This window comes from Microchirus variegatus, assembly GCF_963457635.1.
Source record: "Microchirus variegatus genome assembly, chromosome: 8".
Lineage (NCBI taxonomy): Eukaryota > Metazoa > Chordata > Actinopteri > Pleuronectiformes > Soleidae > Microchirus > Microchirus variegatus.
The window spans coordinates 3,976,490-3,991,451 of record NC_139809.1 but is presented as its reverse complement, the minus strand read 5'-3'; the positions used below and the strand labels follow the sequence as shown (position 1 = coordinate 3,991,451).

At 42.2% G+C, this 14,962-nt stretch overlaps 2 protein-coding genes across 3 annotated transcripts; one reads left to right on the top strand and one right to left on the bottom strand.

Annotated features, from left to right (window-relative positions):
• The first annotated feature begins 2,651 nt into the window (after positions 1-2,651).
• man2c1 (mannosidase, alpha, class 2C, member 1) lies at positions 2,652-10,451 on the top strand. 2 transcript variants are annotated; one of them, XM_083894053.1, is made up of 26 exons: positions 2,652-2,831; positions 3,780-3,905; positions 3,987-4,110; positions 4,195-4,265; positions 4,340-4,517; positions 4,607-4,796; positions 5,057-5,163; positions 5,255-5,365; positions 5,479-5,571; positions 5,651-5,767; positions 5,857-5,952; positions 6,036-6,181; positions 6,455-6,578; positions 6,913-7,034; positions 7,121-7,206; positions 7,310-7,456; positions 7,553-7,632; positions 8,661-8,755; positions 8,837-8,941; positions 9,025-9,181; positions 9,260-9,403; positions 9,495-9,604; positions 9,680-9,759; positions 9,835-9,977; positions 10,068-10,171; positions 10,246-10,451. In XM_083894053.1, exons 1-26 carry the CDS (start codon positions 2,731-2,733, stop codon positions 10,355-10,357), a joined length of 3,069 nt encoding a protein of 1,022 aa, XP_083750179.1. In that variant the 5' UTR covers positions 2,652-2,730; the 3' UTR covers positions 10,358-10,451. The 2 variants fall into 2 exon arrangements, with proteins under 2 accessions (XP_083750179.1, XP_083750180.1); XM_083894054.1 differs by lacking the exon at positions 2,652-2,831 and adding an exon at positions 3,310-3,423.
• Positions 10,452-10,532: 81 nt separating this feature from the next.
• Positions 10,533-14,886, bottom strand: neil1 (nei-like DNA glycosylase 1). The gene is made up of 10 exons (XM_083893175.1): positions 14,846-14,886; positions 13,271-13,751; positions 13,069-13,188; positions 12,074-12,182; positions 11,876-11,969; positions 11,651-11,772; positions 11,180-11,207; positions 11,017-11,087; positions 10,749-10,938; positions 10,533-10,651 (listed from the first exon to the last, which is right to left on the bottom strand). The coding sequence occupies exons 2-10, from the start codon at positions 13,723-13,725 to the stop codon at positions 10,605-10,607; spliced, it is 1,236 nt and encodes a 411-aa protein (XP_083749301.1). The 5' UTR covers positions 13,726-13,751; positions 14,846-14,886; the 3' UTR covers positions 10,533-10,604.
• Positions 14,887-14,962: the final 76 nt, after the last annotated feature.

Genomic DNA, 14,962 nt, shown 5'->3' with positions numbered 1-14,962 from the left:
ACATAACATCAGCTGAGATAAAGGTAACCAAATCTTTAGTGACTCCTGTGATGAAAGGATTCATAAGTTACACAATTTCATCTTAGTTACGATGACTTTGGTCAATTCTTGTTTCTAATGATAAAATTAACAAACCTAAGTTAGTTACATGAGCTAATATCACTTATTTCAGTCAGTAAACGCCACTAAAAGTATTCTGGGTAACACTTTGGATTAAGGAACACATATTCACCATTAACTAGGTGCTTACTAACATATATAAGTAGCATACTAGACCTTTATTAGTACTCATTAAGCACGTATTAACAGCTTATTCTACATAACCTTATTCTACATCTATTATGACACGAATTAAGATTTTTCCTACATAAGGTGCTTAATATTTACTTATATGCTTATATGCACGTTAGTAAACACCTAGGCGAATATGTGTACCCTACTCTAAAGCGTTACCATATTTTGCTTTCAATAATGTACTGACCATGACTAATTGCATGTTTTTTTATTTTAATTATTCAGATGTATTATGCTTAGAATTTTATCTTTTTAACTGCTAATATCTTGTGCAAATGAAATGAGCGGCTGAAACAGAAATCATGGGGGGGAAGAAAAAGATACCCTGCACTCTTAGAAATAAATTCCAAAGGTTCCTTCTACAAGGGCTGAGGTTCTACCTGGAACCATTTGCTCCTGAAATACCCTTTCCCGGAATAACAGGTTTTAAAAGGGTTCTTGGTGGAACCCTCCAAAAGGGTTCCGTTCCACCTGGAGCCAAGACGGGTTCTCCTATGAGGACAAGCTGAAGAACCTTATATGATTCTACTTAGCACTTATTTCTAAGAGTGAAAGCCTGAGCTACATAAACCAACTTTTTCCTATAGATAAATAACAAACAAGACCATCTATAACCCATGAAATTCACAATGGAAACATGCAATAAAACAGCATGTTTTAGATAATTCTTAACATTCTGACTGCCTTATGGTTCTATCATTTCTTTAGATCTGCTGCTGAACAGGACAAAGGCAAAGTGATGGAGCGATGAGTACGGCTCATGAGTTCATCGTCCAGGACTTTGTCTCAAAGGAACTCACTTCACTCTTGCACCACTCGTGCCATGTGAAATCTGTCCCATGGGTCAGTGTGTGGACATTCAGTGAAAGCAGGCCAGTTTTCACTAGATCACATTATAAGGTTTGCATGCTGCTCTGGTTTTTGGAAGCTCTTTTTTTCCCCCTCAAGCCACAGTCTGCAGTTCCTTTGCTGTGTTGTGGCAGGAAGACCTTGATGGGCATTCATGCTGGACGTTAAAAAAGGTTGTGAAATTGCTCCACAACTACTTCCTTAAAACAAGAGGAAAAGCTTGACTCTCTAATCCCTCTTCATTTATCGCTCGTGATGTGGTCAGTCTCTGAAGAGGAGACCCATGACTCTTCCAGGCCAACACAGCGAGGCCAAAACTGCACTGGTGAGAACTTCAGGACAAGACAGACCGTGGCAGCCCATTCACTTGCGCCATCCTGGTGCAGTGGAAACCCCAACCACAGTCCAAACAATAGGGGGCTAAGGAGTCAACCATCATTCTTGATGGTAGGTTGAGCCTGAGAGGGATGGGCTGTACCACGTTTCCACCAAGCATGTATTTAGTGCTGCTCCGTGGATTTTATAATAAAAGCTGGGTATAAACACAGAAACACACAGCTGCTTCCCTGTGAACAATGTGGTCAGAAGAAAGGCTCTTGTCTTTGCAGGCTGCATGTGGGCTTTGCCCTTGACCTCCCTCTGCCAGTCCGATCACAAGATTAACTCCCCTGCACTCCTTCTCAGTTGGACTGTAGCCTGTGAAATTAACCACTATTTATTACATCATTTCATTCCCACAGGGTCTGAGGCTGTTTTACCCTCTTTTATATCTCCACTCTGTTGTATTTGCACGCTTATGGCACAGAACATGTTGTTTTGACTCGAACATTAGACGGCGTACACCGATTACACAGACTATCTGATAACATGAACTGTAAAGAAAGGATGGAGTGACTGTGGTCACTGCAAACCTTTTACCAGCTCTGAACGCAGCCTGGTTTCACGGTTGATATCATTTAACAGCAATAATGCTTGTATGTTTGTACATATAATGTATTTATTTTATTTCATTCATGCCCTAGTGTTGTGTGTAAATAACTGGACGACCTCTGTCTCAATTAAAATAAAATGTCATTTTAGGTTTCGCTTTTTATTTATTTTTCTATTTGATCATATTATTATTATTAGCAGTAGTATTATTATCACCTAGGGATAGTGTTAAGTACGTTTCCATCACATTAAGTGTATATTTTTTTGTGTATAAAGTTTTTTTTTCTTGTTTTTTTTATGTTCTTATATTTCATATTTACATTTTGAATTTTAATGCACGTTATAGACAGAATTTTTGGCTCTGACTTGTCTTCATTATGTCATAATGGTGAATACAAGACAATTACTGCTACTACAACTACTACTACTATTACTACACATCATTTCTCTGTTTACGTTTGAAGCAGCGTTGTGGAACAGCGCTGCCATCTAGTGGTGCACTGCCTGCAGTACAATAACAAGTATGTATAATTTCTTTCACTTCCGGGGTCGTGAAGATATGAAGTGGAGTGAACCTGAGGAGGAGATTTATGTACACGTTGTTGATATTGTTGCTGCAGACACACACTGTTGTGTGTGTGTGTTACAGTGTAAGTCATGTATCACCAGCCTGTGCTGAAGAACAGACGCACTCTCGTCGAGAGAGCCGAGAAGTTTGTCTCTGATATTTATTTCACTGACTGCAACCTAAGAGGACGGTAAGACTCAACACACACACATTTATGAACTATATATATATATATAAAGCTAAACATGTCTGTGCTGCTTCCAGTGTGTTGTGGAGGCATTATTATACTTCAGATAAAGTCTAGACTCTCATATGTTAGTAAAAATGGGTTAATATTTAACTATAAGTAGCTTAATATCACTTGAATGCCTCACTTAAAGGGACACTATGTAGTATTTATGGGTTTATATAACCCAAAATCCACTTTTGTATACATATTATGTGCTCCTGCATTGTCTAGTCGCTGTATAATAGTTTTTGTTTCATTTTCGTAGTGTTTCAAAAAGTCATGTAAAATAACATGACCGCGGTTGCATAGCCACTGTTAGCAGCGAGACGCCATGTTTCTACCGGAGCCTGTAAGGACAAACGCGAGAGAACAAATCAAGCGTCTCTTTACTTGTAGCGGAAGTCCCGCCTCCTCTCTCTCCGCTTCGTCTGCTACGGCCGCGGTAGCTCGCCCTCTCCCTCACCTCACGAACCTCATCTGCTGACACGGAGAAAGACGAGGAGGACGACATTTGACCAGCTGCGGATACCGTAGCGCTCAGGGAAGGGAGGGGGTGAGCAGAGGAGCAGTTCTTTGTTGTAAATTTCAGCCTCCCCTCTAGATGGCACTATAAACTACTTATTTCCCCTTTTTAATGCACGTAAACATGTACACGAAAAGCATCAACAGCATTTTAAACCGAGTCACATGCCATTGTTTAATCCTATATTGGCAGCAGAATGTTTAGTTGGAGCATTGTTAAGCATTTTTAATTGGCTGGTTATGGCATGGAGGTACTGCATCAGCACAAACAGCCCTGTGTTGCTGTTTTTAAGAGCATCGTGTGCAGTGTGAGAGACATACTGTTACACCCCTGTGAGTAAAAGTAAGATGAATTGACGTCTTGACTCTGCTTTACGTTCTCTGTAGACTTTATGGAGACTCTTGGCCGCTGGAGTCCCTCACCTCCTTCTTATCTCCTAAAAGGATCACTTTTACAGAAGCCTCTCAGCAGACCTTTGAGCCTCATCGAGTGGGCGATACCTTTGGGCCGACGTGAGGATTACAACCTTGTATTTTATCACCCTTATTACCTTGGCACTAATCCAATAATCCAACCTCGATGCTTCGTTCAAGGTGGTGGACGTGTTGGTTCGAGGTGAACCTGAAAATCCCAGAGTCCTGGAGAGGGAAAGAGGTTCACCTTCTGTGGGAAAGTGATGGGGAAGCGATGGTGTGGAGAGATGGACAGCCAGTGCAGGTAATGTAGCAGTCAATAATGCATCAGATTAAGAAAATTAAAAAAGATTTGATTGTGATGTATAACATGCCGTGTGGACTGCAGGGGCTGACAAAAGACGGCGAGAAGACGAGTTACATCCTCTCTGAATGTCTGAAAGATGAGGAGCCACATAGGTTGGTTGACATTTCACTGCTACTTCTGTAACCAATGCGTGGGCACATCTCATTTAAGCTTTCTTGTTCCTTAGTGTCACCCTCTTTATAGAGATGGCCTGTAATGGGCTTTTTGGAGCTGGTCAAGGGACCTTTATCGCAGCGCCAGACCCAAACAAGAAGTTTTCTGTACAGAAAGCTGAGCTGGTGGTGTTTAACCGAGACGTACGGGAGCTGCTGACTGACTTTGAGATGCTGATCGACATTGTGAAGGTACCGACGCGCGACGCAATGCATCACTTTGTCTGAGAATTAACGAAATTCGGGAGTTTAATCGAGATTCTCAAACTCTTCCCTCGCAGGAACTAGGAGAAGGAGAGCAGCGAGGCTACCAGGCGCTCTTCACTGTGAATGAGATGGTCAACCTCTGTGACCCTTCTGATTCCAGCTCTTTCGCCAAAGCACACGGTCTGGCTCGCAAATTCTTCAGCCAAAGGAACGGAGACAGCCAGCACACTGTCCATGCAATGGGTCACTGCCACATAGACTCAGGTCTCCATTTATTCCACGTTGATATTATGTAGAGCCGAATGTCAGTTCACTGACTGAAATGTGTCTCAGTATTAACTCATTGGCTGCCAATGATGTCAATTCAAATACAACCGTTCACTGTTGACGTCGTCTGATGAAAGAGAGTCTACTCTCTCTTTTGGTTTCTGTGTTTACATAGTCTTGAGTTGTTCATTTAGGGAAAACAACTTGAAGAAGCTCATGTATGAGCTCATTTTAAATGGCCCTTCCTTCATTTAAAGCCTGGCTGTGGCCGTATGAAGAGACCATTCGTAAATGTGGCCGGAGTTGGGTGACAGTGATCCGTTTGATGGAGAGGAACTCGGACTTTGTGTTTACCTGCTCTCAAGTAATTTCAAACATTCACACTATAGCTGTACACAAGCCATACATACAGTACAGATCTGAGCAGTTAAAAATTATTTTTTCATTTTTTCAAGGCCCAGCAGTTTCAGTGGGTAAAGAGCTGGTATCCAGGACTCTTCTCCCAGATACAACATTACGTCAAGCGAGGCCAGTTCATTCCGGTTGGAGGAACGTGGGTGGAAATGGTAACTGTGATCTCAGAAATGAATCACATATCATCATCCATGTCTCATGACCTAATCATATATCATTTCCTGGATCCTCTGCATCATGCTCTAATGACACAGTTGCCTTTCAGGATGGAAATCTGCCCTCAGGTGAGTCCATGGTCAGGCAGTTCTTGCAAGGCCAACGCTTCTTTAACCAAGAGTTTGGGATCCATTGCAAAGAGGTGAGGAATCATAAAACGTATAACTTAGTATCCTCCCTGATGAGTATGTGATATAGATGCCTCTTCTTTTTCGTTTTAGTTCTGGCTTCCAGACACATTTGGCTACTCCGCCCAGCTTCCTCAGATCATGCAGGGTTGCGGAATTGCCAACTTTTTGACGCAGAAGCTCAGCTGGAATCTGGTCAACACATTTCCTGTGAGTGATGTGGGTTTGCACGCCCTCACTCTTTAACAGGTTGAAAAACGTCTCGGTTTTCAGTTTTGATTTCTCTTTTTTTCCGAAAGCACAACACGTTTTTCTGGGAAGGTCTGGACGGGTCCAAGGTTTTAACACACTTCCCACCTGGGAATTCCTATGAAATGAAGGGCAAGGTCGAAGACGTGAGTTTTGTTTTTTGTGCATCGTGATAGTTTGAAAGGTCGATGTCTGGGAAGAGATCACTGTTTTCTTTCTCTACCTACAGCTTGTCAAAACATTAAAGAACAACAAAGATAAAGGCAGAGCCAATCACAGTGCGCTGTTGTTTGGTTTTGGCGACGGTGGCGGTGGACCCACACAACTGATGTTAAACAGACTGCAACGGGTCAAGGATACAGATGGGCTACCAAAGTCAGTTCTGGTTTTATCTTCACACTCGGCATCACTCAGCAAGAATGACCAAGCCCACACTGGGCAGGAAACACTTCCCACAATTAAATTCAAGCACATACACAAGACAGGAAACATCCAAATATGTAACGAGTTACTGTACGTCTACTGATGTCATGTCTACAATATGTTACTACAATCGTGTTAGTCAGAAAGAAAAGCAAAAGGAGTGATGCCAGAGAGGATATTGCCCACTTCCGTCTACCATTCTTCTTGTGTGTGTGTGTGTCTCAGAGTCCTGACGTCATGTCCCGACAAGCTATTCTCACAGCTCCAGGCTGACTCGGCTCTGCTGTGCACTTGGACTGGAGAGCTCTTTCTGGAGCTGCACAATGGCACCTACACCACACAGGCACAGGTAGAACAAAGGCCTGGTCACAGTCCTCGTTGTAAAATAATAATAAAAAAAATACTTTGAACAAAAACTTATGGGATTTCTCAGAGAAATATGAAAAAAAAACATCAGTTTGTCAACATTGGACAGCTATATAAAATGCATAAATTGAATTGTTACAGCAATAGTCAGACTGACTGGGACATATTGATTTAGATGTCTTGATATTGTTCATATACGAGTAGTAAAAGGAGAGAAATGTGCATAAAACCGAGTTAAAAGTGATGCTTCACAACTATATTAAAGGTGTGTGATGTTTAAACTGCAGTTGTGCTTGCCTTTGCTTTGATGTTTCCAGATTAAACGTGGCAACCGTCGATGCGAGACACTCCTTCATGATGTCGAGGTAGCCAGCAGCTTGGCACGGTGTCGGGACAACGCCTTTGAGTATCCCGGGGAAAAACTGCAAGAGCTGTGGAGGTCCAAACACCCATTATAGTTTCATGATTAGAATAAATAAATATCCATGTTATTAACTTAATATACATTTTATTTTTCTCTTTCAGGCTGCTGCTTCTAAACCAGTTCCATGATGTGATCCCCGGCAGCTGTATAGAGATGGTTGTGCAGGATGCTTTACGGTATTATGAAGGTACTGTTCTCATCACAGCAGCTGTCCATTCAAACCAGAGCCGCATTGATATCAGGTTTTTATTTTGTATTTTTTTTAAAACTAACATGAAAATATGTTTCAGACATCAGTCGTGATGGCACTGCACTGCTGCGTGAAGCGTGTGGAGTCCTGGGCTCAAAAGGAAACAGCACCGGTGTGTTCAACTCACTGCCCTGGCAACGACATGAAGTCATCCAGTTTGAAGACGGTGCTGGTAAACCTGATCTCGGTATGTTATTATTAGTTTGTGTGTTGTTTATATGTCATTTATAAAAGTACACAACTTACGTCTGATGCTGATGTGTTTGTATCTGTGTCCCTGCAGCTCTGGTAACAGTTCCAAGTGTTGGTCTGTCTCTCATCAAAGACACACAGCCTGTGACTCCAGTCTCCGTCACTGTTCAGGTGCTTCCTGTGGGAAATTTCATATATTTCATATAAATATTTGACTTATTTCGACAATATTGCTATAAAACATTTGCTTGGCAGTATTAGAGGAACATTAAAAGCATACATATAGATATACCTATAGTGGTGGCAATACCACAACAAAAAATATCAATGTCTCAATAACTTGATCAATTTTAAAGTGTTGTCTTGGTCTCATGATGTCAACATTTGAACATCATGATGAAGAAGACGGTTTGAATTTGTGAGTAGTGTAGATAAAGATATAGATAGATATATATATACGTATTGTTGCATCAGGTGAGACGACCAAAGATGGAGTTTTTGCAGTCGGTGATGAGTAAAGATGAGAGATAAAATAAGTTCTTCTCAGATCCGAGAACTGAGACAATGCCAAACATGAACAACGAGATGTTAACAGTTGGGAGTTAATGTATATCTTTGGTTTGGAGGAGGAGAGGAGAGGGGAGGAGTCGGATCAAAATGCCTGGCACCTTCCTCTGCTGATACCTAGAGTCGACCTTGGGGAGGAACACTCTGTAGACAAAGTATGGGTGCCAGGATTACACAGAGGTTTTTTGTTATTTGCCAGTTTCGGCTGGTCTACACCGAGTTGATAAGCTTGTGCTTTGGAATGCAAGTTGATAATTTAAAGAAGGCCGAATAATAAGTTTCTCTCACGCAACTATAAGTGGCGTTTCCAGGATATTGATTTAATAAGGGACTGACACCATACATCCAACGATGATATTCATTCAGTCAATAATAACAGAAACACATTTTGGCAAGACAGCAGGTATGTACATTGCAGTGTTATTAGAAAAATACATGTGTATTTTGATTAAAAACATTTTTTACAGTCTGAGACTTCTGTGCTTGAAAAGGTACTGGTAAAAAAAGGTCCTTTGAGTGGGAGCTCTGAAGTGTGCTGATCCTTCCCTTTTTCCTGTTATCAAGATGTTTGATTGATCCATCCTTTGAACTGATTTAATTGGATGTGTCTTTCCTTTTGTCTGACATTACAGACGCACGGCACTGTTGTCATGGAGAACGGGATTGTAAGGGCTGTTGTCAACGAAGATGGGACTTTGGCATCACTGTGTTTGATCGAAGCAAACAGGTAACCCACACGAAACACCTGCCGCAACACACACACACATAAACACGTCCTACACCTGTCTCACGCTGTGTCGGTTTTCAGAGAGTCCATCTCCGACGACTGCTCTGGGAACCAGTTTGTCATGTTTGATGACGTCCCTCTGTACTGGGACGCCTGGGATGTAATGGACTACCATCTTCAGACAAGGTGTCACTCCGTGCTCTTTCGTCTATATTATACCACCTTAAAGCATGTCAGTGTGTCAAATGTGTCAAACTGTGGCCCTACAGAAAGCCTGTGGTGGAGGTGGTGGAGCCCGTTCATGTGGTGTCCTCAGGTGGACTAAGAGGCGTCGTCAGCTTCACGCTCAGGATCAGTGACAAAAGCACCATCACGCAGAACATCGTCGTGGACGCCATGTGTCCTTTCATCAAATTCACAACAGAGGTACTCGACTACACCCCGAGGTCAATTCTGCGACGCCCGCCCAAAAAATAACCCATATGTTACACGATCCACTTTCAGGTGAAGTGGGCAGAGTCGCACAAGTTTCTGAAGGTGGAGTTCCCGGTGCGAGTGCACAGCCCCGACGCTACGTACGAGATACAGTTTGGACATCTGCAGAGACCCACGCACAGAAACACTTCATGGGACTGGGCCAGATTTGAGGTACAGCACTTCTGATTTTAACATCATCTGCAAATGTCAGAGACGCTGTTAGAAATTAAAGTTATGGTTTGGTTTTCTCTCTCTCTCTCAGGTTTGGGGGCACAAGTGGGCCGACTTGTCAGAGCATAACTTTGGAGTTGCGCTGCTGAACGACTGCAAATACGGCTACTCGGTCCACAAGAACACGATGACACTTTCCCTGTGAGGTTCATACACAGTTACAGTGTAAGTCTGTTAAATCATGAGTCCATCTCACAAAGGTCTTCTTTGTCTTAGACTGAGAGCAACCAAGGCCCCAGATGCCAACGCTGACATGGGAACTCACCAGTTCACCTATGCGATCATGCCACACGCAGGTTTCACTATCATATATTTTTGGATCCTTTAACAGTGTGACAGTGCAACTCTTAACACAAATGTGTCTTATACAGGATCCTTCCAGGATGCCTCTGTAATCCAGTGCGCATACAACCTCAATTTCCCTTTAAGGTTAATGAAGTGCACTCCTGACGCTGTGCCCTGGAGTGCCTTTTCTGTCAGTGCTGAAGCAGTAATCCTGGAAACCATTAAACAGGTATCCAATTAACACTGGCCTTGACCCTCTGGTGTCACTTACTCCACTTTCTACTCTGTCAAGTGTTGATTTCTCCATTTGCTGTAACAGGCCGAGGACAGGGAGGGAGGACTTGTAGTCCGACTCTATGAGTCACATGGGAGCAGCGTCGCAGCAATTCTCTCCACCACCCTTCCAGTGAGGGAAGCCTGGCAGTGAGTATTCTGTTCTGTATTAAATGCTCTCCGACAGGTCGTCATCGTCTGCTAATCCTATTCTCCTCTTTCAGTTGTGACCTCCTGGAGAGACAGGATCCCACACAGCCAGCAGACATCACATCGGGGCAAATCACTCTGAAATTCAGCCCCTTTCAAATCGTGTCACTGCTCCTCATCCTGTGAACACCCAGACTCAGGGTAATCATGTGATCAATAGTGATAAAATGTATGCGTTGTGAAGTACACATCATGTATTCAAGACAACGTGACGATGAACATTCCAGTAAAGAAGGTAAAATCAGTGGCTGTGGTGTCAGATCTTTCACTGGACTTCTTTCCAAATCAAACACTTGCAGAACGTCGGTAGAAACACGTGATTTTATGTAAAAAAAAAAAATATATATATGTATATATACACAATGGTGAATTGTTATTTGCTGCTCTGTCTGGTAACTCTGCTGCTCCGCCTCTGTGACCCTGCAACAAAATGCAAAAATGTGTATATTTATTGAAATATTCAAATTACCATAGTAGACTTTCTTCTTTCACTTGGAGAGAATAGCAAAAAGCCCACCTGCTGTTGACTCAACACTGCTGCTCTTCCGGCTTATTTCACGCTGACTTCCGTTTACTTTTGTAGGCTGCGTCCTCTTGGGTCTGGCTTCCTTTGAATAGGCACCCTTGTCATTCTTTGGCGTATTGGTCACAATTTCCTTTTTTACCTCCCTTTTCTTTGTGGTGCCTCCAGAGCGGCACCTGGCCAACTAATGAAATCAAACCAGAGTTACAGCTTTTAAGATCATTTTAGTCCAAGCATAGAAAGACTAAGGATCTACAAGTACCTTTTTCTTGTTTGTGTAATCATGGTCGTCGTCTGTTTTCGTTCTCTTGTTTGTCTTCTTTGACTTTGAATCTTACAGGGATGACATGGAAGTTAGATGCACTGAATGTTGTCAGACATAGCTCTGCTCAGATTATCAGTTATGTATTCAAAGTACTTCATACCTTTAGGTGCCATGGGGCCTGGATCTCCCTGAAGTTAGAATGGTACAGTTATTATTTGCGACATAGAAAAACAATCAGTAACACTTTATAATAAGTACACACTATTAGTGTTAGTTAGTGCATTAATAAATATTGAATTCATCATTTATAACACATGAATACTCATTAGTAAGTAGTTTATAAAAACATTTATAAATGTTTTACTCTATGCTGAAGTGTTGGCATGTACTGAGCGACTGCTGGACACAGAGCGAGGTGAGAGAGCAGTCCTTTGTTTGTCGATCAAAGAGCTTGTTTGTTGGAGGTGGATGCTGATTGGCTGCTTGAGTACAGCAGCTATTTGGACACCAACACATTTATAACCGTTTATAAACTACAGACTAATGAGTATCCATGCGTTATAAATGATCAATTCAATATTTATTAATGCTTAACTAATGCTAATCTCCACAGAAATCTCCTTTAACTCACTTCGAACCACATAGTTCTGCCATTGTGATCCCGGATGGACTTCATTCCATCCACATAGTAACACCTCAGCCACGCCTGAAAGTCCGAGTGGTCTGCCTTCTCGGGGTCATAGCCCTTTCCGCCTTAAACCAAGAAAACATTTCACAGGCAAATGAGACCACGTCATCTCCGAGAAACCGTTTAAGCTTTTCACCCCAGACTAACGGACTCTTTGAGTTGACCTACCCATGTGCACCACCTCCAGCGGTACTGTATGACAGAGTCTGAGCAGGTCGCCCATCTCCTCTTTCACCACTTTCCTTTTTGTTGTGTCCGTCGTCTGGAGTAAAGATACAGAGAATTTGTGTTAGGAAATGGAAGTCGATACTGTTTTGAATGTCTGATAATCTCAAAAAATGTGTCGGTCTCTTTGGTCTCGTTCACCTTCGAGCGTTCGATCTCTTCTTTCACGTCCTTGTTACTTTCGCATATATCTTCTGAATGGAGGCCTTCCAGGGCGGTCCTGGCTGACACGAAGGGCGGAATGTTCAACCTTGAAAGAGGAACTCAATATATGACCTTGTTCTCTTGTAAAACAAAAAGACTCTGTCTTCAGTGTCTGAATCATAATGACACTCCCACACCATCAGTGGTGAAAGAAGTCATTCATTTTTGAATAATTTTTTCATTTCTTGAGAATTGTTTCTGTTTTTTTTCTAGCAGTATACTGGAATATCAAGATCATTTATAGTTCAACCACGACTCCTCACATAAACCAGCACTAAAACAACTCTGCCTGTGGTTTCTTTCAACTGCTAACCATCCAGCTGCACCGCTGGTCATGTTTCATCTTCAGAAATATATTTGTTTTCATCGTTTAAAAAAGCAGATATCACCACTGAGGATGCACAGTTCGAACTTCTTTTCAAATACTTCTTTCTAATTCTTTCACTTTCACCTCACTTTCACCTTACAGTGAGAACGTTATTGTTTTGAAACCCAGTTTGACTGGAGCCTCTCTGAGCTGTAAACATGTTCTTCTCCTCACGTGTGCTGCATTGGGATTTCACCAGGTACTTTCTGCAGCCAAAAGACTGGCAGATTTTGCAAATTTTCTCTTATATAATTGTCAATATAATACGTTGGATTTTTAAAATCATTTGTCAAACATATCATGCTGTCAGGGTGACACTTTCAGCCCTTGAAAAAAATGTTTTCTTAAATGTATGGCATTTTGAAATAGAGTAATCTCAATAAGATGCAGCAGAATCACCTGTAAATAAAATTGTTATACATCACTATGTTTTAACCGGATTGTTGCACCTGACCTGAATTTTTTTAACCTCATCTAAAAGTGTCAATAGTGCATCGGTGCATTCTTAATACAGAACTGAATGACGTGTTTTTGCACGTTTCTGTGGGTTGTGTGTGTCAATCACCTGTAAAGGATTTCAGCCCTCAGGTAGTTGCCGATGCCATTGAAGTATTTCTGGTTGAGGAGAACTTCACAGATGGGTCTGTCAAAGGCTCGGTCAGACAGATGAGACACCACATTCTCCCTGCAAAACGATTAACACGTCAGTGATACGGATTGAAAATGGGGGGGGGGGGACTCAGAATGTGACACTCGGAATGACTAACCTGAAGCTTTTGTAATCGAACATGATGCAGGGCCCTCTGACAGGCTGCCATGTCCCATTGGGCTGCCAGCTGCCAAACCGACGCGTATCCACGAAGCTCAGCACTCTGCAGGGCTTCTCTTTGGAATAAAAACGCAAATGGGCATGTTTGGGAACCTCATTCTCTGAGGTGAAGCGGAAATAACCCGACATCCCAAAACGAAAGACGATGTCCATGGGTTGGTCTGCTTGTCCCGCTTTCACCCTCTGTTTCGGAGCGTCACTCTTGATGGGCGTCAGTGTGAGCTTCACTTCCTTCCCTCTGGAAGCAGCTGCGACGCGGTAGGCCTCACAGGTGAAGGGCACATCAGGGCTTTTGCTGACCTCAGACTTTCTGACTGGTCCAGTAAAAACCACTCCATCGCACATTTTGTTCACGTAGAGGCTGGCGAGGTGGAGCTCTGGTCCCTCAGGCATTTTTGTTGGAAGAGATGAAGGTATAACTGTACAAATATAAAAGGGTCAGAGTCAAGTTGGCGCCATGTCATTTTAACATTTCACATAAAGCCGAGACAAATCCCATCAAAACGTAGCGACTGCAAGGAACCTTAAAAAAGACGTACAAATAAAAAGACAACAAAATGTGTGTCAATATGGGCGGAGTTTCTGAAATGGAGAGACTGTCTCGAGTCTGATGAGGACATAGACGAGTGATATCACAATGTGAGCATTATAACAATCTTCTGATGAAACCCAACAATCAACTATTTTTCCAGTGATCCAGCCAATTGCAGCTTTTAAGTGGCTTATGAGTTATAGAGCTGCACAAAGTCTAAACAAAGAAAAGGTAAATAGTGGCATGTTGGGCTGCAAAAGCAAGATTGTGTTTGTTTATTTGTTTTTAAAGCGAAAAGGACTGTAATGATTATCAAGGGTGAACATAATTCTCACAGAACTAGGTTCCAAAACGCAGTGAGAAACTATAGTGACAAAGATGTTGTTCTTTGTTTGTGTGGTGATGAGCTTCCACTTTAAAATGCAAAACGCACATGCTAGCTGGTTTGTCCATTTGGGCTACTGTAGAAACAGGGCAGCACAAGATGGCGGCCACCGTAAAGCAAGGCCCTTGTCTAAAGTAAATATAAAAAGGCTCATTCTAAGGCTGCAAACAAACCAAGCAACTTTACGTTATAGCAACTATACACATATACAAACACGTCAAGTTCTATTAATAAACCCTCTTAATTGTTACACTCTGAAACTTAAAATGACTTCACTTCTCTGTTCTAAACCCCCCCACTCTGTTTCATCGTCTAAATATGTTACGATTCAACACAACAATACATTTAGCAGTTTGCTACAACACATTCTTTGATACTGACTCAACAAAACCGTACTACTCAGACATAATGTACACAAAGGCCAACGCTCACATGTGTAGACCCAAACACAGACCATGTGTGTATGTTTGACCATGTGACTCAGTGTGAAAACTCGTAGTGTGTGTTAGTCCAGTGCTTAAGCCACATCAAGGAAACCGAGTCTGGGGTTTGATTAAAAAACAACAACAACAACAAAAACAGGAAACGGACCTCACCTTTGGTCAAATTAAAAATATATCCAGCTGCTCCTCCTCTCACTCCTCACACTGAATGATCGGCGCTGTGAACGAAAAGCTTTACACAACACGCGTGTCATCAAAGACGTTGTGTAA